Raw genomic sequence first — 26,662 nt, 5'->3', positions numbered from 1 at the left:
ATTAAGGAGCTGCTGGCTGGTACCCTGTTACATTCCTCTGCCCTCCTTGCATCCCACACTGGCTTTTTCCCCCCTCCTCTCTGCATCCTGCCTCCCATAGCTAACACCGTAAGACTGTCCTCTTACATCATCCCTGTATCAGTAAGGGGATAGTTCCCTGCAGATCCAGAGCAAGGCACTGTCCTCTTCTTGCTAGACCTCCAGCTAAAGCACAGCTGTAAAAACTCAGCTGTTGTGGCTAGGTGGGGAGGACAGGTCAGACCGGAGGGGTATCTTGCCAGAACACATAGTGAGATATCATTTTATCTCACCCAAGTCGGCGTTCTCTCCCATTCCCCAGCACTCTGTGATTCTGTGTTCACTCTGAGTTCTGCTATGCTTAACACTGGTCATCCAAAGAAATGTTTGTGATTGCCTTTTCATCTCTGAGAGATATTATATGCTTTCCATGAAAGCAAGTGTCTTTGAATACCTGCTGTCATTCACACATCCCAGCCCAGGCCTCTCTAAGGTTTTGGGCTTAGGAGTATGTCTTGGCTCAGTGCTACTATGCTCAGGTAACTAATACCTTGTTTGCAGTTGCTTCTCTAACCATTTATCATTTATTAGTGGTATCAGGAACATTGTTTATGTACCCGGTCTCCTAGAAATGGATGTTGGACACACACAGACTGAAAACATCTTAAGTGTGTAGAAAGGTCTCTGATAAAGAAAGTTTATTCTTTCTCCTTGGTCTCATGTCCAAAGAAGGGCCACGAGGATGATCAGAGGGCTGGAGCACCTCTCCTATGGAGACAGACTGAGAGAGTTGCAGCTATTCAGTCCAGAGAAGAGAAGGATCTGAGGAGACCTTATTGTGGTCTTACAGTATCTGAAGTGGGCTACAGGAAAACTGGTGAGGGACTTTTTAGGGTGTCAGGTAGTGGTGATGGAGTCGCCGTCCCTGGAGCTGTTCAAGGCAGGATTGGACGTGGCACTTGGTGCCATGGTCTAGCCTTGAGCTCTGTGGTAAAGGGTTGGACTTGATGATCTATGAGGTCTCTTTCAACCTTGGTGATACTGTGATGCTGTGTGACTTGGGGAAATGGAGCAAAACTAGAAGTGGGTAGATTCTGATTGGGTGTTAGGAAGAAGTTCTTCACCATGAGGTTGGGGAGGCACTGGAACAGGTTGCCCAGGGAGGTGGTGGAATAACCATCCCCAGAAGCTTTTAAGGCCAGGTTGGCTGTGGCTCGAAGTAACCTGATCTAGTGTGAGGTGTCCTTGCCCATGGCAGGGGGATTGGGACTAGATGATCCTTGAGGTCCCTTCCAGCCCTGACAATTCTGATTCTATAACACGCTAATAATTCCAGTGCCCACAGGCATACATACGCAAGCAGATTAGCTTTAAACCATATGTAATGGTTTTACAAGACTCCAAAGTTTGTAGTAATTAGCACCTGGAAAACCCTGTAAAGTTCTTTCACTCTTCTTATTTTGATGTGCAAAGACCAATGTTTATACTGAAATCTCTGCTAGAGCTTCATTGGTTTCATTTGCACCTCTACTTGATTAATCTTTTCTGTCAGATTGCTGATTGTTTTTTTCCAGCACTGACAGTTCTTTGCTCTTAATTTAACACCTTCGATGTCCCACTTTGATTCAAAGAACTGACAGCTGGGTGGTTATGTTTGAAAAGGTGCTGTTCCTGTTAAATGATGAAGTCATTCTGGTTCAGTTTGTTCACTGATAGGTCTCGCTTTGGCTAATTGATTTGGCGACATGCAGAAGTGTCTGGAAGACATCATGAAAGCAGCAGGAGAAATATGCCCCCAATTTGTTTTAGTGTTCTGGTGAAGTTCTATGAAGTTTCTCCTTTCTTCTTTTTTTAGAGCTGTAAACATCAGGAGGGGGCTTTGTTAAATGGCTTTTACCTTAGAGTACAGGGAGCTTTAAGGGAAAAAGGAAAACTGAAACTGTTGAGTCTTTGTTCTTTTTCTAAGGCAAGAACATTGAGAGTTCACAAGACAGATTTTAATAACTGGGCTTATTACCCTCACAGCAGTGAAAAAGACAGAATTTACTGAAGTGGTTAACAGGACACTAAGCAATCCCAGACTTCATATGCTTGAGAAAGCACATAGAGATATAAATATGTTCTGGTCAAAGTTTTGATCAGTCCTATGGAATATGCCTAGGAAGTCTAAGATGCTATTCACACACTCTCTCTGTTCTGTAGACTTTCAGGTATCACAGTGACACCTGGAAGTGTAGCTGCATTCTTCAGACTAGTCCAAGTCAATAACAGCTTCCTCTGGAGCCCTCATGGGTGCCTCTGTGCTAATGACACTAGGGTGTCTTCATCAGCTCTGAAAACAAGCAGCATGGCCACATTTGCATCAACAGAGCTGCACTTCACCACTGTCTCTGCTTTTACTGCCACCACCAAAACTCTCCTCAGTGCCCAGACAAGCCTTGTGCAGGCTGCCTTGTAAGGGCTGGGCTGTGCCTCCATGAAGGCATTGCCCAGGAAAGTTCTGACTGGCACAAGGTGAGTTGTCCTTCAGACTCACTGCATGGCCACTTCACTCAGAATCACAGAGTGTGAGGGGCTGGAAGGGTCCTCCAAAGCTCATCCAACCCAGCCCCCCTGAAGAGCAGGAGCACCTGTACCAGATCACACAGGAACACATCCAGGTGAGTTTTCAATACCTCCAGAGAGGGAAACTCCACAATGCCTCTGGGCAGCCTGTTCCAGTGCTCCATCACCCTCACAGGGGAAAAAATCCTCCTCTTGTTTATACAAAACATCCTATGCCACAACTTCCACATCAGGCATCACTGAGCAGAGCCTGGCTCCAGCCTCCTGGCACTCACCCTTTACGTCTCTATAAACATTAATGAGGTCACCTCTCAGGCTCCTCTTCTCTAAGCAGCACAGCCCCAGCTCCCTCAGTGTCTCCTCATAAGGGAGGTGTTCCATTCCCTTCATCATATTTGTGGCTCTGTGCTGGACTCTCTCAAGCAGTTCTATGTCCCTCTTGAACTGAGAGACCCAGAACTGGACACAGTACTCCAGATGTGGCCTCAGCAAAGGTGCTGTTTGGCTATTTATCATCACAAATGTAAGCTAGGTTGAAGTAATTGTACTCTGCTCCTGGGGGAGAGAAGCCTCACAGCACATGCTTTGTGTCTTTGATCATATCAGATTGTGCTGTGGCTCACTGCTCTGTGACACATTTTCTCTTGCTCTTCTTTCTCCCCAAATAATATTTTGCAGTGTTTTACAGCTAATCTTAGCTACTTTTTAGGTGACTCCAGGCAGTTGTTTTTTTCTCTCAGTTGCTCATAATTTTACTACTTTCAGTAACTAACCCATAGGCTTCTTCCCATGCCTGCTCAGTCACATTTATTTATTTAGCACTAGCAAGATCTGTGTCCTTACTGGACAGGTTTTTAGCTCATTGGAATATTGGGCAGGCAATATTAGTTTATCTTGTCACCCTTGTGACACATCATTCAAGACCTGTCTGGGTGTGTGTTCCTGTGTGATCTGCTCTAGGTGGTCCTGCTCTGGCAGAGAGGGTCAGACTGGATGAGCTGTCAAGGTCCTTTCCAGCCTCTAACCTTCTGTGATCATTTGCCACCATGACAGAGATAAAAGCCTTAATTATGCTAATAAGTACTTTAAATATTTCCTACCTTACACACAATTGCTCCTACTATTTTTTGGTGTTTGTGGCTTTGGTTTTTTTTTTTCTCTCATAGAATCATAGAATTGTCAGGGCTGGAAGGGACCTCAATGATCATCTAGTTCCAATCCTCCCTGCCTGAAGAAAGAACACCTCACACTAGATTGAGTTGCTCAGAGCCCCATCCAAACTAGACTTAAAGACCTCCAGGGATGGGACTTCCACCACCTCCCTGTGCAACTTGTTCCAGTGTCTCTGCAAACCTATGCTTGTGCTATAAGAAGCTAAACAGAAGAAAACCAAACTGTGGCCATCTGGTACCCTTCCTGCTGTTCCAACCTGCTCTCTTTTGTTGTTGCTCTTACTAGTACAGAGACATAGAATGGTCTGGGATGGAAGTGACCTCAAAGATCATCTTGTTTGAACCCCACGCCATAGGCAGGGACATTTCCCACTAGAACAGGTCCCTCAAGGGCTCATCCAACCTGGCCTTGAACACCTCCAGAGAGGTTGTGGAGCACAGAAGCACCCAATGTGCTCAAAGACCAAAGATCATATTGGGTGCTTCTGTGCTCCACAACCTCCCTGGGCAACCTGTGCCAGTGCCTCCCCACCCTCACTGCAAAGAACTTTTCCCTGACATCTAGTTTGAGTCTTCCCTCTGCCACTTTAAACTCATTCCTCCTTATCCTGTCATTACAAGACTTTGTCAATAGTCCCTCCCCAACCTTTCTGTGGCCCCCTTCAGGTACAGAAAGGCTACTCCAAGGTCTCCTTGAAGCCTTCTCTTCTCCAGGCTGCAGAGCCCCGACTCTTCTCAGTCTGTCCTCAGAGGACAACATTTACTTTAGCTGCTTCAGAAGCCTCTCCAGGCTGGAACATGGACTTAGCTTTTTCTATTCATGAGTTGCCATCCAAAGGCACCTAGACACGCTCAAGCAGCAGGCCTTGTGTGAACCTCATAAGGGTCATCAAAGCCAAGTGTCAGGTCCTGCAGCTGTATTGGGGCAATCCTCACTATCAATACAGGCTGGAGGGTGATGGGATTGAGAACAGAACTCTTTACCATTTCTATGAGCTTGTTAAGCCTAAAGACAATCTTCAATACGTGGCAGAAAGTGTTTTTTTTTGGTAAAACCCATGAAGTATTCTTGCAAAAAGCATTGTGCTGCCATTGCACCGATCTAAGGTGGCAGATGGCAGTCTTGTCATCTGCACTAACACCTCTTTTCAAACAGAATGCATTAAGAGTACAGCAATTCTTCATCTGAATACTGCTTTGCCTTTCTGAAAGGGCCCATTTACAATGTGGGGACCATTAGACTGCTGCCCCAGCTTCTTTAGCAGCATAGTTCTGCCACAGGCTTGGTGAGCCACTCTGAGAGTGACAATTAGCTTCTCGCTTGTGCTGCAAAGCTTCCTTTTAGGCTTCTGTAAAACTGAACAAATGATTGCTACTAATGTTTTTCTCATCAACTAGTAAGTGAAGGCTATTTAAGGCAGAAATGCAGGGTTTAGCTCCAGCTGCTGTTCTAATGTTGCAGAAAGCTTTTGCTGCAGTTCATTAAATCCATCTTCAGGCAGTCAAAAGACTCCCAGCTAATTGGTTGGTGGTTTGGGGTTTTTTTTTTTTCCCCTTTCCTTGGATGTATAAAATTTGGTGTCACCAATTCCACTCCTAAAATGCAGCTACAGGGTTCTTCATTCCTGAAGACTGAAGAAGCAGAGCAGTGAGGCAGATAGCAGACTAATCCTTACAGTAACAGGTCACACGGAGCCAGTGAAGCTTTATTTCCCATCAGTTTGGTTAGCAAATGATCCTGGCAGTCAAGCTTTGCTCAGGACATTGGGTCTTTCTTAGGAGGTTGTGTGTGCAGCATTAATACCTGGCAGTTGATGTTTGAGGGGCCAGCATTAACAACTGGTAGTTGATTTCGGGGGGGGGGGGGGGGGGGGGGGGAGTGTGCAGCATTAATACCTGGCAGTTGATGTTTGAGGGGCCAGCATTAACAACTGGTAGTTGATTTTGGGGGGTGTGTGTGCACCATTAATACCTGGCAGTTGATGTTTGAGGGGCCAGCATTAACAACTGGTAGTTGATTTTTTTTTGGGGGGGGGGGTTGTGGGTGTGGGTGTGTGCAGCATTAATACCTGGTAGCTGATGTTTGAGGGGCCAGCATTAACAACTGGTAGTTGATTTTGGGGGGGGGGGGGGGGGGTGTGCAGCATTAATACCTGGCAGTTGATGTTTGAGGGGCCAGCATTAACAACTGGTAGTTGATTTTGGGGGGTGTGTGTGCACCATTAATACCTGGCAGTTGATGTTTGAGGGGCCAGCATTAACAACTGGTAGTTGATTTTGGGGGGTGTGTGTGCACCATTAATACCTGGCAGTTGATGTTTGAGGGGCCAGCATTAACAACTGCTAGTTGATTTTTTTTTTGGGGGGGGTTGTGGGTGTGGGTGTGTGCAGCATTAATACCTGGCAGCTGATGTTTGAGGGGCCAACATTAACAACTGGTAGCTGATTTTTTTGTGGGGCATGGGCGTGGGTATGTGCAGCATTAATAGCTGATAGTTGATGTTTTGGGGGTGTCAGCTTTCATAATTGGTAATTGATATTTTTGGGGACAGCATCAATAACTGGTAGTTGATATTTGGGAGGGGCCAGCATTAACAACTGGTAGTTGATTTTTTTTGGGAAGGTAGATCAGCATTAATAACTGGCAGTTGATGTTTGAGGGGCCAGCATTAACAGCTGGTAGTTGATTTTGGGGGGGGGGGGGTGTGTGCAGCATTAATACCTGGCAGTTGATGTTTGAGGGGCCAGCATTAACAACTGGTAGTTGATTTTGGGGGGTGTGTGTGCAGCATTAATACCTGGCAGCTGATGTTTGAGGGGCCAGCATTAACAACTGGTAGTTGATTTTTTTGGGGGGGTAGGTCAGCATTAACACCTGGCAGCTGATGTTTGAGGGGCCAGCATTAACAACTGGTAGTTGATTTTTTTTTTTGGGGGGGTAGATGAGCATTAATAATTGGCAGTTGATGGGTTTTTTTTTTTGGGCAGGGGCCAATAAACTAACCATTGCCTAATAGGGTCCAGAAAGAACTGATCCTTGCAGATGCAGTCAGTGAGAGAAGGAAGTATGTATGGAAACCTGGAGATTAGGGTTACATGGGTTCAGCCCTCCGGCTGGCAAAGAGCAGCTCAAGTATATGGATGCTCCAGTCTCTGGCTTGTATGTGAGCATTTTGGTCTATAGTTCAGTGGTTCAAGTTAAATTGACTGATTTGTAGAGTATCACAACTGAAAATGAGAGCCAAAGCTGAAACAGACACGAGTGGAGATTCCTCTCCTGGCAATTTATAGTATGGGTTATTGACTTGAACTTGGCTTTGTTATCACATGCGTGATGCTTCACATCTGTCGTGGTTTGAGCTACAACAGACCCAATTATCTTCAGAGATTTATTTATTTATTATTTTTAAGCTTTTAGCTCAGCCTCTTCTCAGTATTTGCCCTCTCTGAAGTTTATGGCAAGCTTTTGCAGGCAAAGTCTGCTCCTAGCAGTGACAACCCTTGATGTTTACAGTTCCATGTTTATAGCAGCATGGAGTTGCTCATAGGATCAGGGGCTTTTGGATGGCTTCTGTGGGGATTTTCTCTTCAGGGGCTTCACAAAGAGAGAATGTTGTCAACTTACTCCACTGAGTTTTCATCCCAGAATTCCTGGAAAAACAATAGATACTGAAGATTGGACCTTCTGTTAATCCTTTACTGTCACATGTGAGACAGCTTTCCAAAGAGGGAGTTCTCTGTTCTGCTATAATTGTAGACACAGCAGAGAGACTTTGCTGGTCAGGGGTGACCTCGTTACTGTCTAAAACTACCTGAAGGGAGGCTGTAGCCAGGTGGGGTTGGGCTCTTCTGCCAGGCAACCAGCAACAGAACAAGGGGACACAGTCTGAAGTTGTGCTGGGGGAGGTCTGGGCTGGATATTAGGAGGAAGTTGTTGGCAGAGAGAGTGATTGGCATTAGAATGGGCTGCCCAGGGAGGTGGTGGAGTCCCCATCCCTGGAGGTGTTCAAGAAAAGCCTGGCTGGGGCACTTAGTGCCATGGTCTAATTGATTGTCTAGGGCTGGGTGCTAGGTTGGACTGCATGATCTTGGAGGTCTCTTCCAACCTGGTTGATTCTATGATTCTATTCTGATTTTACAATGAAAATGAACACCAAATGTGTATAATAAGGGCAAGTGTAAAGCAACAGAATGTGTGATTGAACCTGAAATATACAGAATTAGGTATCTTCAAGTTGCCTGGAAAGAGGAAAAAAAACAGTATTTCAGCCTCAACATTCGTATGTGAGCTAGGAGTATATTTGGTCTTCAAGTATCTGTAAGCTGCCAACTATTAAGTATTGCTGTCTGTGATCTTAAGAGTGAGAAGGCACATCAAAGTGAGTTAAGGCTATGACAGCAAGCCAGGAAAGCTCCAGGTAAGGATGAAATCTGGCAGTTGTTTCAAGCACCAAGACAGAATGGGAGCACAGGAAGAAAGTTAAGGGAATCAAGACAGGAACAGAAAAACAAGCCAGAATGTATTGCTCTTCTTTTGTTTTTACACTGTAATTCCTTTCTTTCTCTGTGATACAAGTGTAAAAATGTTAAGGTTCAGTTTGGGAGAGCTTTTTGTAGGCAGCACATTAACAATAATCAGCCTGTACTGGACAGCCAACAGCTGTGAATTAAATACTGGTCACTGCTGTTTCCATATATGCATCTCAATGAGCAGCACTGGGAAGAGTTTAAAAAATGAGATTTAAGTCACATGAGAGATTTAAATTTACTGTTTCCATACATCATAGAATCGACCAGTTTGGAAGAGACCTCCAAGATCATCCAGCCTAACCTAGCACCCAGCCCTAGCCAATCAACCAGACCATGGCACTAAGTGCCTCATCCAGTCTTTTCTTCAATGCCTCCAGGGATGGTGACTCCACCACCTCCCTGGGCAGCCCATTCCAATGCAAATCACTCTCTCTGCCAACAACTTCCTCCTAACATCCAGCCTAGACCTCCCCTGGCACAACTTGAGACTGTGCCCCCTTGTGCTGTTGCTGGGTGCCTGGCAGAAGAGACCAACCCCACCTGACTACAGCCTCCCTTCAGGTAGTTGTAGACAGCAATGAGGTCTACCCCTGAGCCTCCTCTTCTCCAGGCTAAACAACCCCAGCTCCCTCAGCCTCTCCTCACAGAGTTTGTGTTCCAGGCTCCTCACCAGCTTCATTGCCCTTCTCTGGACACATTCCAGTATCTCAGCATCTCTCTTGAACTGAGGAGCCCAGAACTGGCCACAGCACTGGCCACAGCACTCAAGGATCTGGCTTTTATTGGTACTCAGTCCCAGCATAGTATACTACATCTGTCTAAATTAAAAAACAAGACAGAGAGATGATTTTTGTGTTTATATTTATTGTCAGCAATACATCAGTTATGTAAAAATAACCCAGCTGAAAATGTAAGGCTTTGTTACATTTTCATGTCATCTGTAAGAACTGAATAAAGCTTAGTGACAACATACACAAATTTGCAGTAGTTGTAAATAAACATTTTGTGCATTACAAAAGAAAAACAAAAAGGAAAAAAAAAAACCCAAACAAAAGAAATATACATCCTTGAAAAAATAAAAATGCATTACACAATTTACAAATGAACATTAACACCCTCCCCCAAAAAACACCCAAAAGGTGAACATTCCTCAGACAGCTGCCTCCTCGTTCTACAAAATAAATATTCAAGTAAATGAAGTTAGGCAAAATAAACTCTTAACTTTCCTCGGGTGAGCAGAATTTACAGAAAGGTTAAAAAGACAGATTTCCATTTCAGTCCAGGTATATCTTACAGTGGTTTATACACAAGAGGGTGTTTTTGTTTTTCCCCAATTGGTCTCTTCAGATGGCAGGCTCAGGAAAACAAACCTTTCTCCTATTTTGGCAGAGGGAAAGGGGGTTCAGAACGGATGCTTCATACCACATATAAAACAAACTTGTGCAGTTGCGCCCAAGGTTCGCAAAGGAACCGCTCCAGGACTCAAAGCAGACACAGTCATCTAGAAACTACAGAGTTAAAAAGGAAAATACAAACCACCACATCGACAGGAAAAGAGCTACTTTTGCTAGCTTCTGAATGTTTTATTTGCTCACTGGAAACATTACTTTCACAAACTAACAACCTATGGTAGTGGCTGCTTTAGGCACTGGGATTTGTAGAAGCACTCTGATGGTTTTCTTTGTTCCTGTTAAAGCAAATTGCTTTGCTTTTCTTTACCTCTAATAATTCACCTACTATTTATTTCTGTTTCAGTGCTAAAGGGCTTCATGACCTTTCATAGAATCAACCAGGTTGGAAGAGACCTCCAAGATCATCCAGTCCAACCTATCACTTTGCAATATTTTAACTTCACATAAAACTTCAGCCCTCCGTTATAGCCCAATATATTTTTGTTTCCTTCGTAATAAGGTAAGTCAATTTTGGCTTCAAACTTCTGTGCATTTTGTTCATTTAAAATAAATAAATATAATACAAATGCACTCTAGATTTTTTTAAATGCAGCACTAGGATGATGCAGGTCTGCACCAGCAAAATCCACCGACCAGATATAAAAACACAACGCCGACTGAAAAGAAACCACTTGTGTGGACTGCAAAGGCCAAGCATACTTCTAAAATAAACCCAACCCTCCTAGTTCTTTCTTCATTTTGTAGAATGAGACTAAGGAGATCACAAACCTTGAACTTCGAGTTCATTAACTTCTTATCAAGACGAAGGACCTTAAAAATCCTCGAGGCAAGAATTAGGCAACAGCTCCTGCTCAGACCAGCCAGTATAATGAATGAAGATGACTAATTGCCAGTGGAAGAGGCTCTGTTCCCTCAATTCCCTATTGGTCCAATACTATTTGACAGCAGAGACTTCTAAGAGCACAGAAAGCATGATTAAGCTTTACGTCTCCACATGACAGTTATCATTGTTTACAACTTTTCTATGTTGCTTTTTGGATGCCTGACAAAATCACCTAGGCTTTTCTTCGTTCCCACTCAAGAATGCAGAATTAAAATCACCAAGATTTGGATTTGCTGGTTATTTTTATTTTTAAACCTATGGATTTTTACAAAGTGTTAAGACCAAAGCCCTCAGTCCTGCAGATCACACATGAATGGACCACTGCTGTGGCAGGAGGCTGTGGGGGATCTTCATCAGCTGCAGCCAGATCAAGGTATGAAATGAGAAATTAAACCTCTACAATAGATTGTTACTACTCTTCCTCTCTGCTCATCATGCATATTAGGAGAATAGGCAGTGGGAAGCAACTCATTTTCTTGATGCAGTAACACTAGACTGCTCACATAACTTAGCAAAGGTAAAGCAGGACCATGACATCTCAAATGTTACACAAACTGCCCACAGGCTCCAAGAATTCTTCTCTGTGGAACGAGAGAAGGTATTTTTTAAGGCTGATGTTACCCATTGACACCCACCAGAGTCTTGTCACTAGTTTCAGTGGATCTGGGCCAAAGTTTGCAAAGCCACAGGTTTAGTCAGTGTTCAAAGACTGGTGCTCCTTGAGTAAATACCATGATGAGCAGGCAGAAGTGCTGTAGGTTATAAAAAAGACCTGAGAGCCTAATACTGAACTTTATATTACAATTGTTTTTGAGAGGTTATCTGATAAAACTTTGTATTGCTTAATAGTGGCACAGTCACTTATATGTTCAGGCTACACACAGAAGCCATCTGATGAGAATAACCCTTTTCAGGTCATGAGTCGCATCTGTCACAGGCATGGAGAGACAGTGGCAAGTCAATGAGCTTCCTAGCAGAAGCCTACCACTGAAAAGCCATAAATATGGAAAAGGTTAACAGTGAGTTTGGATACTTCCAGAGCTTGTAAAAAAGTCATGAGTATTAAGATGGCAGAGCTATCGATCTGACTGTTTACTTGCCAGTACACTCAAGACATCAACTGAATAATTAAAAGAATCCATCCCATTATCCTAATTAGAAAAGACAAAAGGGCTCTGATTGTTGCACTGTCAGCAACAGTGAAAATGCTCTCACTAGTGGAAGGGAAAAACAAAGAGGAAAAAACCCAAACCCCAAACCATTTTATTTTAGTGGAACAAACAATGGGAATAGCTTTGCAGACAGTAAGTATGTCGCTGGAGATTACAGGGCAACCACTTCTCTTTTTCTTTTCTTTTTGTTTTTCTAACAAAGTTAACAAATATAAAAAATCTAGTCATAAACAGCCTTCAAAGTACAATTAGAAACCAGCAGGACAATCTATACCAGTATAGGTAGCTGGGGCAAGAAACTAGACACTTGTCTTACTGCCATGAGACAAACGGCCGTGGTGATGAGGAATGGTGTCTGCAGTACACGTCCTTAGCCCATTTCATCCAGCTGTGGGTCCCAACTGAACGCTGCTCTCTTCAGGGTTCAAGACCTCCTTTAGCTGACACTCCTTGCACAAGATACATCATCATCCTTTCTGAAAAGAGGCAGTTTCTATGGCAATACTAGTTAAGTGCATATCATGCTGCACTAATATAGTGCAAAAATTTGCCTTACATGTAGCAAAAAAGATGCAGGCAACAGTTTGAAGTAAGAGAAAGTAGAAACGTAACATTTACAATGGGTACTCTTTTTTTTTTTCCAGACAGCAACAGCTAGAAAATACTGGATCTTGGAATGCCTCCTTTCTGGATGTACATATGAGGTCTTTATACTTTGGAGTGATAATAGGACAGAGTTTTGCAAGTGAGTCATTGCCCTCTGGAACGCAGGTTAGCACAAGTTATCATCAACTGGCAAACCGCTGAACTTGCTCAGTGGGTTAATCCCAGTTAAAAGATGCTATCGTACTAAGCACTAAAATGCTCTGTAACAAGTATATAATCTGAGAGAGTAATACACATGGTTCAGCTGAGTACATGTTATGCTTGGGATACAGAGAGTCATAGTCAGCTCGGTACAAACTCTTCATGCGTACTGATTATACTTGGTTAATGTTTCGGGGGCTTCCAACTGTTAATGCTATGTCAGCTACAGTGTTCTGGAGACAGAAGTGGTTCTGAGAGTTTCTAAGATTGAGGAAAGACCACAAATATCCAACTGCAGTGTCTATCAACGTGATTCTGCCAGATTTCTCAGTGCTGATGGTCTAAAGTAAAGCAATAATAGCTCGAGTATCCGTGGGCATTATGAAATCCATCCTCCTTTATCTATGGCGCAGTTACAAAAAAAGAGACAAGTCAAAACACTTAATCCACTCCATAGAAAATCCCTGTGGCTTTGGATACCTTCTGACTTCAGTCCAATAATTGAGATTCCATTTGTCACCATGAGAAGTTATGTTTTTACATATCTGCATCTCCATCATAAGCCAAGGTTAAGGGTTTCAGGCGGTTGTTCTGCCTCCTCTGGGGCTTCTTTGGCTTTTTGCTGAAACAATAAGATAATTTGTAAACAGAACACAGAACTAAAACCATAGCAAAGATGGATTTCAGTCTCAAAGAAAAGATGAGTGCTCTATGACAACACATATATCTTACAAAGGAACAACCACATAAGCCTAAAACTTTCACTTTGGGTCAATAATTCTCTCTTTATCAACCCAAAGGAACACCTAAATCAGAGCCCAGTTCTTCAGAACCAGGCTGCTAGGATGCTGATGTGACTTGATGAAAGCCTTGGCAGCTAATCCTGCAAGATCACTTCATTCTCAGAAGACCCCAAGAGCCTGCAGTGCAGCATTTGCTCACGTACCAAAGCTGCAATCAGCTTCTTTTAAATCGTATGACTCGAATCGTAACCTGTCTTGACACATCAAGGGTTTCCACAGGGGAGTTCCATCTTTTGATTAGTTTTCTCCCATTACACTTGCTGGGATGACCACAGTTAATTCTAGAAGTTGTAATCAACCAAGTCACAAGCAGCAAGGATACGGTTGTTAGCTATAATCGTTCCCTGTCTCACACCTTGAATCAGATTTTAATCCACTAACATTTTCAATCCATTTGTTAGAGTTCTAAAAACACTACCAAGCCAAAAGCAAATGCAGGTTTTATCCATGCTTTAGTACTTGTCTCTTTTTTTTGAGTGGGATACAAGCATTTCTTTAAATCAGGCCTCTGCATCCTCTGTCTTGTACAAAATCTTGTCTCAGCTCTGCCACTTCAGTTGTCAAAATCTACACCTTCTTTACTAAACCACTTGTAACAGTGGCTTGCAGCAGCCACAGATTCCACTCTGAAGAATCTGCAGTGGATTTGCATGCTAATGGATTTTCTTTTCCTCAAAAAATACTTTTTCCCCCCCTATTTAGACACAAGTGAGATTTTGGGGAAGGTTTACTGAAAGCCAAACAAATGCAGCACAGCCAACAGCCTAACACCTACAACCGCACTTCCCTCACATTCTACCTGCACTTGTATCAGAACTTTCAAAGAGGACCTAGAAAACCTCAGGAGGGACACTCACAAAAGTGACTTCTTGTTGCAAACAAATCTTTGCTTTACATGCACCAAGACTTTACAATGGAACATTACTTCAGGGATGAAAAACACGAGAAAAGTTTCCAGCTTTTTCTTTGGTCGTGGATCTCTGTATGCTGCCAAATACCAAACCTGACTTGCCTGATTACTACATTTCCTCCTTGCTATTTCTCTCTCTGCATTTTGATGCTACAGAGGCAAGGAAATCATCATGCACACAGCACATTCTGAACAGAAGTGAGGAAAAATGAGCTAGATAATAAGCTACCCCACATGTGTAAGAAGCTCCAACCTCAGGACAGCATGAGTTTATCCACTATCTAGACTATAACCACAGTCCACTAAGCTGAGCTTGGCCAAAAGGACATGGAAAATGACCCACTGCAGCTGCTACAGTGGTATATGGAAGAGCTTGCATTATAGGCTGTGTGGGACTGCTTGTTGGTAAATAATTAAAGAACTCACCAGGCTAGATAGATCATAGAAACAATAAAGATGAGTAAAACAAATGCACCAGCAGCTACACCATAAACCCAGGTCTTCAGCCTCCCATCTAAAAGGAATGAATGTTAGTCAGTAGTGTCTGAGTTAGTCTTGTTGAATTATTAGTTCTGATATAGCAGAGAAATACTTCTATCATCCAAGATAAATGTCTTCCCCAGCAATTAATGTAAATTTAATGAGAGTGAATGCTATTACACAACCAAGCAACGACTTCTTTGTGCACTCATGTTTCAGTGTGCAGCTGAACTTGGATAGCCTGAATGGAGCTGAGATGTGGGACACAATGACACCCTCAGAAGCCCAACCCCTGAGCTTGCTAGTGGTGGGCAATCCTTCAGCATGACTGCAGGTCAGTGTGTCAGCTCAGCATGCATTTGTGCTGTTAGCTCTGCTAAATCATAGAGTGGTTTAGGTTGGAAGTGACCTCAAAGATCATCTAATTCCAACCCCCTGCCATAGGCAGGGACACCTCCCACTAGAACTGTTACTTTCATTACTCTTACTCTCTCTGCCTGCTACTTTCATTACCATTGCTATTTAATTTTCTGCTTTTAAATATCTTTAGCACAACTTTAAATGGCTTTACACAGCTTTCATTACTGCCTAATTATTTTTCACAGAATCACAGAGTTTCTCAGATTGGAAAAGACCTTCAAGCTCATCAAGTCCAATCATTAGTTTCACACTGACAAGTCCCTGAAATACACAAAATGTTTACTTTGGTCCACATTTAGAATGATAGAATTGTCAGGGTTGGAAGGGACCTCAAGAATCATCTACCTCCAATCCCCCTGCCATGGGCAAGGAAACCTCACACTAGATCAGGTTGCTTAGAGCCACATCCAGCCTGGCTGTAAGCTCCTCCAGGGATGGGGCTTCCATCACCTCCCTGGGCAACCTGCTCCAGTGTCTCATGACCCTCATAGTGAAGAACTTATTCCTAATATCCGATCTGAGTCTACTCGCTTCTAGTTTTGCCCTATTTCCCCATGTCCTATCACTACCTGATATCCTAAAAAGTCCCTCAGTAGCTTTCCTGTAGGCCCCTTTCAGATACTGGAACGCTACAATAAGGTCTCCTCAGAGCCTTCTCTCATCTTTTTCATACCTTCTCTGGATTAAGCATTAGCTCTACTGAATACTGTTTGCATTTGAGCTGAGCTACATTCCCTTCCTTAAACTGAATTATGGGAAACTGGTGACATTTAATGGAATTTTCCAGCTGCTCCCTTGCTCCAAAACCCATGACTGAGCTGCAGGTTCCTAAAGAGTTGAAAGTGACTGTTTGATTTTTGGTTACTGAAGGCCCTCTGGGCTGCTACAACTCACCCTCTGGCATTCTCAGGTGGCCTTAGCTAGATGAGTAATAGTTATTTAGTAAGGAGTTGCTTTATTAAAGGAAACCAGGGAAGCTTAATTATCCTTTTTAATCATTATTATTTTTTATTGTGGATTAAAGTTTTAACTAATTGGAATAAAGAACCATTTTATTGCAGGTACCAAATATAGTATCACAGTACAGATAACAGTAAGTACTAGGAGGACTAATGAGCTCTAAAACAAGTATTTTTAACCTGGATGTGATTTTATATCTCCTCATTATTGCTGCACCTCTCAATTTGTATCTTTTTTTAACTGATTATGCATGTCAAGATCCTGTTTTCAAATCTCAGCTTAAGAACACTCATAAAAGCTTTAGAAAGATATGGACAACCTAAGACTCAACTGTGTTGGAATACTTAGCTCTGTGTGATTTACAAGACACTTAAGTTAACCAATTGCTCTCTTCATGTCATTAACATTTTGGACGAGCATCATATCTCTTCCTGTGGAAGTATCTTGTTAATTAGAGTTTTATTTATCTCTGTGCTGAATGGTACTGGGAAATGTTTCCTGAAATCTGATTGCATGATGGACTTTATAAAAGTACTTTTGGTGGGATAACTGTCTTGTATGTCTTGCCACTCTTGCACAGAAGTCCTTGCTTAGCTGTAAAGATTATGGTCCATCATCAAAGCAAATATTGCCTGTGGAGGCTAAATATCAATAACACAGCTCCTGCCCAACATGAGTTAGTTTAAATATGGATATGGCAGAGAAGCATTAGCATATCTACACTGATTATTTTCCTGCAATTTATGCTAGGGCTGCAAATTTTAAGCAGCCCTTAATGTCTGCAGCCTTCGGTGCTACCTTTCATTCTGTCGGCATAGCAAAATCCAGTATCTTGGCTCACAGCTTTGCAGCCAACTCCCTTCCCAAGTCACACTTCAAATCACTTCACTGCATTTTAACAGGTATAAGACATTAAAAGGAAATCTTCTGTAGCACAAAGATTTCATTAAATATATTGATGGAGTAGCTAAGAAGGTGAGGGGGTTTACTTAGGTGTCTTCCTTCCTTTCCAGGCAGAGTCTTCTTAAATGGACACTTAAAGGTTTTTCCTTTCTTCCCTGGCATCACAAACTTGTAAATGCCAAACCCTGCAGAAGTACTTAGCATTATGAACTGCTCATTGCATGACTTCACCTGGCCCAAAAGGCTGTAGAAACCAGGTCCTTCCTCGTCCTGATGGGTTACTGGAGGGCTGGGTAGGGTTGACAGCTCGACTGGTTTTCACATCTGCTTTTTTGTCCTCCATGGTGGGCATCACCACCACTGGGATGAGAGTGCACTGTTCGAGCGTGCCATCAGAGGACATAACTTCTGTGTACCCATCTTCACAACTGCACGTTCTAGTCTGTAGGGAACAAGTGTTTTTACACTGTGCAGCAAGAAAACACAGTTTTCTGTGAGCTATAAGGCATAACAACATGGATGACTGGAAGAGAAGACTGTTTTGACGAGTGCTAGCCTAGAAAGTACCTCTTCATTTATTCTGATGCAAGTTTGCACCACGAATCAAAGGAAATCACAACAAATTTAATTGAAAGAGTAAAAAATGGGTCTGAGGTTGGTTTGAACAAATGAAGGACCAGCAAGATCTCTCTGAAAATACTTTCTGTTGGCATAACCTTTGTAAGGCAGAGAGATGGGTGGGAAGCCCTCGGGGGGGGGGGGGGGGGTGTTTTTTTGCCCATACCTCACTGCAGTAAGCGTGGGGTTGACTGCACGGTGGGTTACATGACCTGTCAGCATCGGGTTGGCGCAGCACTAAGCAGCCCCCTGTAGGACAGAAAATCAGATTTTGACACGGTAATACCTCACCACTGATGGAGTTACTGATGTCATTACTTGCTGCTGGATGTCATGGGTTACAGTTTTAATGCTAATTGTAATTTGAGAGCCCTCTTTTTTTTCTGAGGTGAAGGACAATTAGTATCAAGTATTTTCTTACAGGTAGAGTTAAGTATACAGTACTTGCATCTGCCTTTGCCTGCATTTTAGAGAACTAAAATTTGGCAAGTGAACTTTTTGGCTTACCCTTTGTTTCTTGGGTGGACCGCCCCAAAAAGCAGTTTAAACATTTTGTTGTGCTGGAGGGAACAGATTTTGGCTCCCTGTGACCTGTATTCCAATGCAGTGTGGCCACCAAGAAAATAAAGCTTAATTTTAATTTATATATTTGCCTATTAAACTGAGAACAAACTGCTCATCCAGTTTGCATGTGGACACCTGCTTTATGATGCTCCTCAATGGCTGTTTTTACACATGCTATAGCTTTGTCTCTTATGAAGCCAAGCTTCACTAGAGTCCAAGACAGATCTTTTTGGAAGGAAAGTGTTATCTGCAAAGCATATTCTGAATGCTATGATACTGATGGTATGGTGGGTTTCAGCCTTTTCCCCTTTTTATACAGGCCTAGTTCTCATTTCTCCATCTTTATCTATGATGCAGTTATTGTTATGGACCAATACACACAATCAGGCTTTCACTATCATTTCAGCCAGAACGACTTTGAAATGTATTTAGAACCAGTCTGAATTTACCTGGCTTTCCTTTTAGCTTACAGAAGAGAAACAATGCACATAGTTTAGAATTTACACTGCTATCTTGCATCTGCCAAATGAATACCATTTTTATACTGGTGTGATACGATGATGAAATCCTGATAGCTGAGGTTGGTCACGATCATAGCAGACGGAGTTAGATGTGGTTATGCAGGTCCAAGTGTTAACAGGATGGTCAGTGAGTAACAAAGAAAACCCTGCTGCTTGCATAAGTTTTCCCCACCCCCAGGAAGAAAAATTGTGCATCCTAGCATACAAATCACATGCCTGTGGGAATCTATGTAAAAAAATATCAGCCATCCAAGGAAGCTGCAGAAGGAAAGAGTTGCCTCATCGCCCATGGGAAACAACACCTTCAAGTAGAAAAGAACTATTCAGCACAAGAATATAATGCAAGTGAGTAAATAACTAAAGACCTTAAAACACCAACAGGACTCATAATTAACATAATGATAATGTCTGAATGAAAATACACCAAGTTAGAGAAAAAACATGCAGTAATAAGGCAGCAAAGAAAGGCAGGAATCAGAAACGTGACCGAAGTAACTGACCTCCATTTAAATCAATTGTGTACGTGCATCTATCAGTTTGAGCTTTTAAACAGTGTACTTCATACAAATAATGACTTCCAAAGAAACATTCAGATGCAAATTCCAGCGTGGTTCACGAGTGCAGACTTCATGCAGAACAATGTATTTAAGAGCTTTGATGCAAAACTCTCAGGGACCCATGAAAACGTAGCTTTGCATTGCAGGGCAAGTGATAATTACGTTGTCTAGCATTTTCCACTGTCTTCATTTCAAATCAGAAAGATAGCACAGCTTTCAAGAAGTGATGCAATATAGGCCTGAGGTTAGACTGCCTTGGAAGGCCCAGCATGAAAACTCTGCCACCAATACACTCATACACTTGACTTCTCTGGCTGTATTCAGCTGCGGCAAAACAATCTATTGTTTTTATGTGGCTTGGTCTGATGTATTAATGTATTCTGATTTTAACACCTCAAGAGTCATAATTGTCAGAATACCATTTATTCTAAACTCCTGTAGGACCTTCAGTAGATAATGTCATCTATTAATCTTAATAAGAATTCTTACTTAGGATTTTACTTAGCATGCAAGCATCTTAGCTAGGCAGGAAGCAATCAAGGTCCATAAATAATGTCCTGTTGCATTCGTTGTGAAGATAATGCATTTTAATACTGCTACAGAACAAAGTGACACTTGCAGAGGGACTGTAGCTTAGTAAGTATATCAGAACCTTGTAAAAATAATACAGGTAGGTATTTTATTTCTGCTGTTACACCAGAGACTAGTGGTGGATTCCATCATCTAAATGTATTGTATTGACCTGAGTGTGGCTGGCATTGAGGAGGTGTTTATAATCTCTGGGATTATTTTACTACTGCTTGGGCTGCAATAAGAATTATGTAAAACACAAATGCCTAACTCTTATCTTAAATGAATCCCTAATCCTTATTTATGAGTTCATAGAAATTATAGAATGGTTTTGCTTGGAGGGGACTTCCAAATGACACCCTCCAGCAACTCCCTTGCATTCAGAATGGACATCCTCAACAAGATCAGGTTGTCCAGAGCTGTGTTGAGCCTGACCTTGGATACCTTCAGGGATGGGGCTTCAACTATGTCCCTGGGCAACCTGTTCCAGTGTTGCAGCACTTGTTCCTAACATACAATCTAAATCTACCCTTCTCTCATTTCAAACACTGCCACAAGTCCTATCCCTACAGGACACTGTAAACTGTCCCTTTCCAGTCTTTTTTGTAGATCCCCCTAAGGTACTGGAAGGCTGCAATTAGGTCTGTCTGGAGCCTTCTCTTCTCCAGACTGAACAACTCCAGGTTCTTCAGCCTGTTCTTGTAGCAGAGGTGTTTGTGGCTCTCCTCTGGACCCACTCCATCGGGTCAATGTCATTTCTGTGGGCTCTGGAGCTGGATACAGTACTCCAGGTGAGGTCTTACCAGAGTAAAGTGATTTTCACAAATATAGAGCCCACAATCACTCTTAATTCATGGTGTTGTGTGCTTTGGTTAGCACAAAATGTAACCATCTCACAGCTGTCTACTGAAGCATCCTGCCATAGGTTCATCTCAAAGAACTAAACTTGCATTAGCCCACTTATTAAAATATCATATTTTGTCATTCTAAAGAGATACATGCAGGATACTATCAGACTTTGCACCTTTTTCTTCCTCTGTATAGTCAACTGAAGTGAATTTTAATACATAAAAGGTCTACTTGTTTTGGGGGTTGAAATCTGACAGTCTAAATTTGGAAGTGTAAAGATATCTGTGGCAGGAAAAAAAAATCCCCAAACTTCAAAACAAACAAACAATTTGAAACATCTCAGATCCAGTTCTTGATATTTACTAAAAGCATTACAGGATGAAGAATTCTGGAAAAGAAATGACACCTTTAATATGCAAGCCCATGATGATTCAAGGCAACAGCACTTTGATTCAGGAACTCTTGTTTTTTAGCAGATTCTTAAAGGGAAGTTAAAAAAACCCAAATAAATCCACTGGTGTGGGAAAGACATTAGGCATCTGTTTCCCAGATGGGGATAAAAAGAGTTGTTACCTGTGACATTTAAGCCATCTGACCTTTGGCACCAGACGGTTCGAGAAGATCCCTTCCACGGGCTGGCCATCCACTTGTACTCATAGCACTGGCCATCTACACAGAGAACATCCATTGCTCAAGAAACCTGATGACGAGATTTTATGCTGCCACTGGCAGCAGCCACACTCTTCAGCAGACCACATTCATCATGTGTAATGGCTTTTATGGCTAAGCAGGCCCCTTCCTCTTTCACCCAACAACTTAGAAGCGTACGCTGAACACATGGAGGCCCCAAGGTCTCCTGCACTTACTGGATGCATACAGAATAGACCAGATGTGTCCTGGATGCTAACTACAATGGCTCTGCACACTGCTTGTGGAGTGAGCCTAATGTGGTTAATAGACAAAACAGCTGTTTCCAATAACCTCATAATGGTTGCAGCCCATCTGCTGTGCAAAATTCAGTTAGGAGGCAGGTTTGTTTCCTGGTAACACTGAGCTTCAGCCAGTGCTCCAGCGCTTGAAGTGAGTGACCTGGGCTGCAGCCCTGCTTTGCTGTGTAGCAACCATATGGCCTGGGATAAGTTATGCATCTTAGCTCCCTTATGTACATAAAACTCATTTTTGCCCACTCTTACTGGCCTCTGAATGGACAAGAAATGCAAGAAGTTGCTGTTCTTGGATACTCTGTCCAGGACTGAGACCTGCTAATGTCATTATCATGTGATTAACAACAGTAGGCAGAAATAAAACCTTGGTTGTGTATCAAAAGTTAAAGATTTCTTTTTGATGACATTATCAAGCAGATAAGCAAACTGCTCTTTCCCACATGATAAAAATAAATTCAGTTCCCAAGAAAGACCAAAGGTTACACTTTCAGTGGTAACATGTGGCAGCACTTGAGAGCTTGTCTGTGCACAGTTGATATCTGTACAGTTGATTTCTGAATACAGAAATCCAAGTGGTTTGCCACGAGTATTAAATCTGTATTGGCACAAATTTAACACCATTAGCAGACAGAAAATGAAAATATGGTTGGTTCTGCATTTTTTTTCTCACAGGAAGGAGTTTTTAATGTATTCTTTTGGTGCTTACCACTGCATGATCTTGTTTCCAAAGCCTGTTCTGGACAGAGATGTTGGTTTTCTAATTCCTGAATGATGACTGCCCGCGACCGGACTTGTATCCCTCCAAAGCCAAGATCCTCACCGTTAACACAGGTTAGCTGGCAAAGGCTCCACTCTGACCACTCTCTCAAGTAACAGTCCCCTGTTAAACAGCAATTTCAATAAGATGAATGACCACCACATGTGAAGAAGTTTTCACACTGAATAAGTCATAGAAAAAAAGCCCAAATTTGGTTACTTGATTCTGCCTCTTTAGACTTTCATTCAGCTTTTTCAAAGCCATATACTTACGAGAAGTTAATATTTTGACACTCAGTGAGTCTCTGGGCAGTAGGGAATAGTAGTGAGAAGATCATGCAAAAGGCTGTTTGTTCTAAAGCAGAGTAATTTTCCTGTATCACTTGCACAGAATCATTCTCTTTTTGCATTTCTGATGACAGCCCAACCAACGTCTGGATTTGTGCAGATTTTAGGGAATTGTGCACTGTATGCTCTACACTAAATTTAGATATCCTGTTCACAATCCTTCTTTGATCTCACAAACAGAAGACATTGTCTAGTTTTAAAAAAGATGATTTGTTGCCTATTCTCATGCAGATTTTCTCTAAACAGGCAGCAGAAGCAACTGCTGGAACATTCTTTGCAAGAAAGGGAAGTGGGCAGGTGATTAAAATGTCCTTTCTGGCTATCTCTTGTTAGGATAACAGAGATTCATACACTGCTGTAATGTAAAATTGAAACATAACATTACACTAATGACCCTATTTAACATGATCAGCTAAAGAACAGTTCAGGAAGATCTGAGGAACAACACAAAGAGACCATTTTCTTAAAGCTGCAGTAGAAAATGGGACTAGACTGAGTACAGCCTCATAAATAAACCTCTTAGCTCTCATTATTTCAGTGCGAGAGCTAGTTAAAAATTCATGCTCCCTTGCATTACACTGATGACAGATATAATCAGTGCTGTGTTGACCAGATGCCTGATTAATGAAGGAATTTTATTTGCCAATGTTAGGAAAGCATGTGAAGAAATGAATAATTGAAGAAGTGATGTATACATAATAAGAAAACAAGTAGTGATTTTTGGAAGCATTAGCTGGAGCGTATCATCAGCACATCCCCACAGGGCAGTTATTCTCGCTGGCTACACCTGAGTTTGTGGAAGAACAGGTTCCCTGCTCAGCAAAAAATTTAAAGCAAGCAGGAAGAAGCAGTAAACAAGGGCTTTTTTTTTAGTCTTCCTATTGGTAATTAATAAGTAAAAATATGTGAGAGGCACAAAGCCATGGTGGAAGCCACTCTTCTTTTGATTTTTTGATTGGAGCAAATTTACTTTCAGTCTAATCTGAAATGAACTGGAACCAAAAAAATCTGAGAAAGGGGAGTTGCAAGAGAACAAAACTAGAGTATGGTATGGAATAACTGAAGGAGTTCATCACTTCTTCCAAAGACACATCACTAATGACTCTACTGAATAGTAATACACTCCAAATTCCACAAATAAGTGTTTGAAATGAACTGGAAGGGTTTGACTGGAAATTAAAGAGCTGTAATAGGCTCTTAATCCTTCTCAGTATGAAGGTCATGGACCTGATCATTTATAAGAGCCCCCTTGGAGTTAGTCTACAAGGGCAATGATAGCGCATGTCACAGCCAGTGTGTTAAATGGCTAGAAACACACTTTCTCAGACATCAAAATAATAACTTCATTTGGAGTAGGTCCTTCAAGCAAAGAATGTAAGACTCACACACTTCCTTAGACCCCTAACAAACGCCATCAAGGGCTAGCCACTCCTTAAAGCATTAACAAAGCTGTTAGGTGATCTAAGCACTTCAAACAAGTGTTTAGCTGTAAACAACTACAGCGTAGTGTTAAACACAGGGTTACTTTGAAAGATTAGTGACAACATATATTCTTATTAGGTTATGACCTGTAACTGAGACATGCTTTTTATCAAATCTAAGAGCTGCTATTGCTTCTGACTGATTATTGTTGTGAAACATAGAATCAGCCAGGTTGGAAGAGACCTCCAAGATCATCCTGTCCAACCTAGCACCCAGCCCTATCCAGTTAACTAGACCATGGTACTAAGTGACTCATCCAGCCTTTTCTTCAACACCTCCAGGGATGGTGACTCCACCACCTCCCTGGGCAGCCCATTCCAATGTCAATCACTCTCTCTGGCAACAACTTCCTCCTAACATCCAGCCTAGACCTCCCCCAGCACAACTTGAGACTGTGTTTCCTTGTTCTCTTGCTGGGTGCTTGGGAGAAGAGACCAACCCCCACCTGGCTACAGCTTCTCCTCAGGTAGTTGTAGACACCAATGAGGTCCCCTCTGAGCCTTCTCTTCTCCAGGCTGAACAATCCCAGCTCCCTCAGTCTCTCATAGGGTTTGTGCTCCAGGCCTCTCACCAGCTTCATTGCCCTTTGCTGGAAATGTTTCAGTACGTCAACATCTTTCTTGAGTTGAGGAGCCCAGAACAGGACACAGTACTCAAGGTGTGGTCTTGAAGTGTCTGGTGTGAAGGCACTACTGGAAAGTTGCCCTATTGGTCATTTCATGGAGGAATCCAATCAGAAAACCAAGTGGAAAATATTTTATCACATGTGGCTAGGCACTGATAACTGTAAAGATACCTTACTAGTCTTGAAATGCAACTTATCTGAACAGCTCTGTTACCTGGACAAGGGACAGTGCAGGTTTCCTCAAGTATTATCTTCTTATTGCCATCTATAATTGGCTCTATTTCTCCACAGAATTCCTCATCCACCGCTTTGCCAGCATCTTCAATGGATCCATCAAAAACCACACATGAAATGTTCCTCACTCGTGTTCCCTCTCCACATTGAGCATCCTGGGGAAAGAGGACATATATAGATGCTTGACAGAAGAAAGCACCAAAAGGCTAGATCTGAGCTACATGTCACTCTGTCTTTTACTATATTTTTGCTTAACTACTTATTTATTCCAGTAGGGAAAAGAAGGGGGGGAAGAAGACATTGTTCTTTACTTCTTAAACAAAGAAACAAACCATCAACTCCAAAATTCTGCTGGTTGCTACCACTGTCTCTTAAAATACGGAGTTACTTAAGCCTGTGAATTGCAGCCATGGCAGTATTTCAAGTGGAGATCTCCTCTAGGATGCCAAACTTTTCCCACAGATATTCTTTCTTAATATAAGTTCAAATATTGATAAAGATGCTGCTCAGGTACTGAATTTTAGAGAATCAAAGAATGGTTTACAGGTTGGAAGGGACCTCAAAGATCATCTAGTTCCAACCCCCCACCATAGGCAGGGACAGCTTCCATTAGAACAGGTTGCTTATGGCCTCATCAAACCTGGCCTTGAACATCTCCAGGGAGGTTGTGGAGCACAGGACCACCCAATGTGATCTTTGATCACATTGGGTGATCCTGTGCTCCACAACCTCCCTGGGCAACCTGTGCCAGTGTCTGACCACCTCACTGCAAAGAACTTCTTCCTAACATCAGTTTCAATATCCCCTCTGCCAGTTTAAACCCATTCCCCCTCGTTCTGTCATTACAAGACCTTGTAAATAGTCTCCCCCCAGCCTTCAGATACTAAAAGGCTACTACAAAGCCATTTGCACTTCGAACATCTGTAGGACACTGCTGTATCTATTGACACATAGGAACTCTAAGAAGATATATTTAGGTTTTGTATAAAAGAGGTGAAAGCAAATTGTTTACAGTGTTGTGAAGCAGGTATGGGAACACATCACAAATATGCCTGGACAGACAAGATCCATAACCTGAGAGATCCATATGGATTTGTACCTCTACTTTACATGCAGACCATTGACCGTATTGCCATCGGTAACAAGGTTTTACTGGACAGGGTTTGAATTGCTCCATCTGAGATGGACAAGGCCTCCCATCACCCTGAAATGGCTGATTTATGGTCCTTCTTCTGATCATTTTGCCTGTAAATAAGAAGCAACATAACAAGAACCAAATGGTTAGACTCTATTTTAGAGATGGCTCTATTTTGGTGGAAAGTGCTGTGTTTGAATGAAGTAACTTTTCCCGTATCTGAATTGTTGCATTTTGAAGTAAATCTGCTGGCTCTTGGCTGTTCTATGGATTTGTATTTTCCAAGTCTGACACTTAATCATGTGTTTCACAGAATCACAATATTAACCAGGTTGGAAAAGACTTTCAAGATCATCACATCCAACCTATTACCCAAATCTTGCCCCTTCCTTTCCACACCTGCAAGAAGTGCAGAAGGATATCT

General features: G+C 42.3%; 1 protein-coding gene across 1 annotated transcript in view; it reads right to left on the bottom strand.

Annotated features, from left to right (window-relative positions):
• Nucleotides 1-9,129: 9,129 nt before the first annotated feature.
• THSD7A (thrombospondin type 1 domain containing 7A) overlaps nt 9,130-26,662 on the bottom strand; it is a 278,576-nt gene continuing 261,043 nt past the window's right edge. Inside the window, exons 23-30 of the mRNA XM_064166895.1 lie at nt 26,203-26,348; nt 25,084-25,258; nt 22,365-22,538; nt 21,288-21,383; nt 17,820-17,902; nt 17,267-17,477; nt 14,699-14,786; nt 9,130-13,181 (exon numbers count right to left, since the gene is read on the bottom strand). Coding sequence (XP_064022965.1) covers nt 13,097-13,181; nt 14,699-14,786; nt 17,267-17,477; nt 17,820-17,902; nt 21,288-21,383; nt 22,365-22,538; nt 25,084-25,258; nt 26,203-26,348 — 1,058 coding nt within the window. The 3' untranslated portion in view covers nt 9,130-13,096. The remainder of the gene's footprint in view (nt 13,182-14,698; nt 14,787-17,266; nt 17,478-17,819; nt 17,903-21,287; nt 21,384-22,364; nt 22,539-25,083; nt 25,259-26,202; nt 26,349-26,662) is intronic.

This window comes from Pogoniulus pusillus, chromosome 28 (assembly GCF_015220805.1).
Source record: "Pogoniulus pusillus isolate bPogPus1 chromosome 28, bPogPus1.pri, whole genome shotgun sequence".
In the NCBI taxonomy this organism is placed as follows: domain Eukaryota; kingdom Metazoa; phylum Chordata; class Aves; order Piciformes; family Lybiidae; genus Pogoniulus; species Pogoniulus pusillus.
This window is presented reverse-complemented; position numbering and strand designations above follow the sequence as displayed.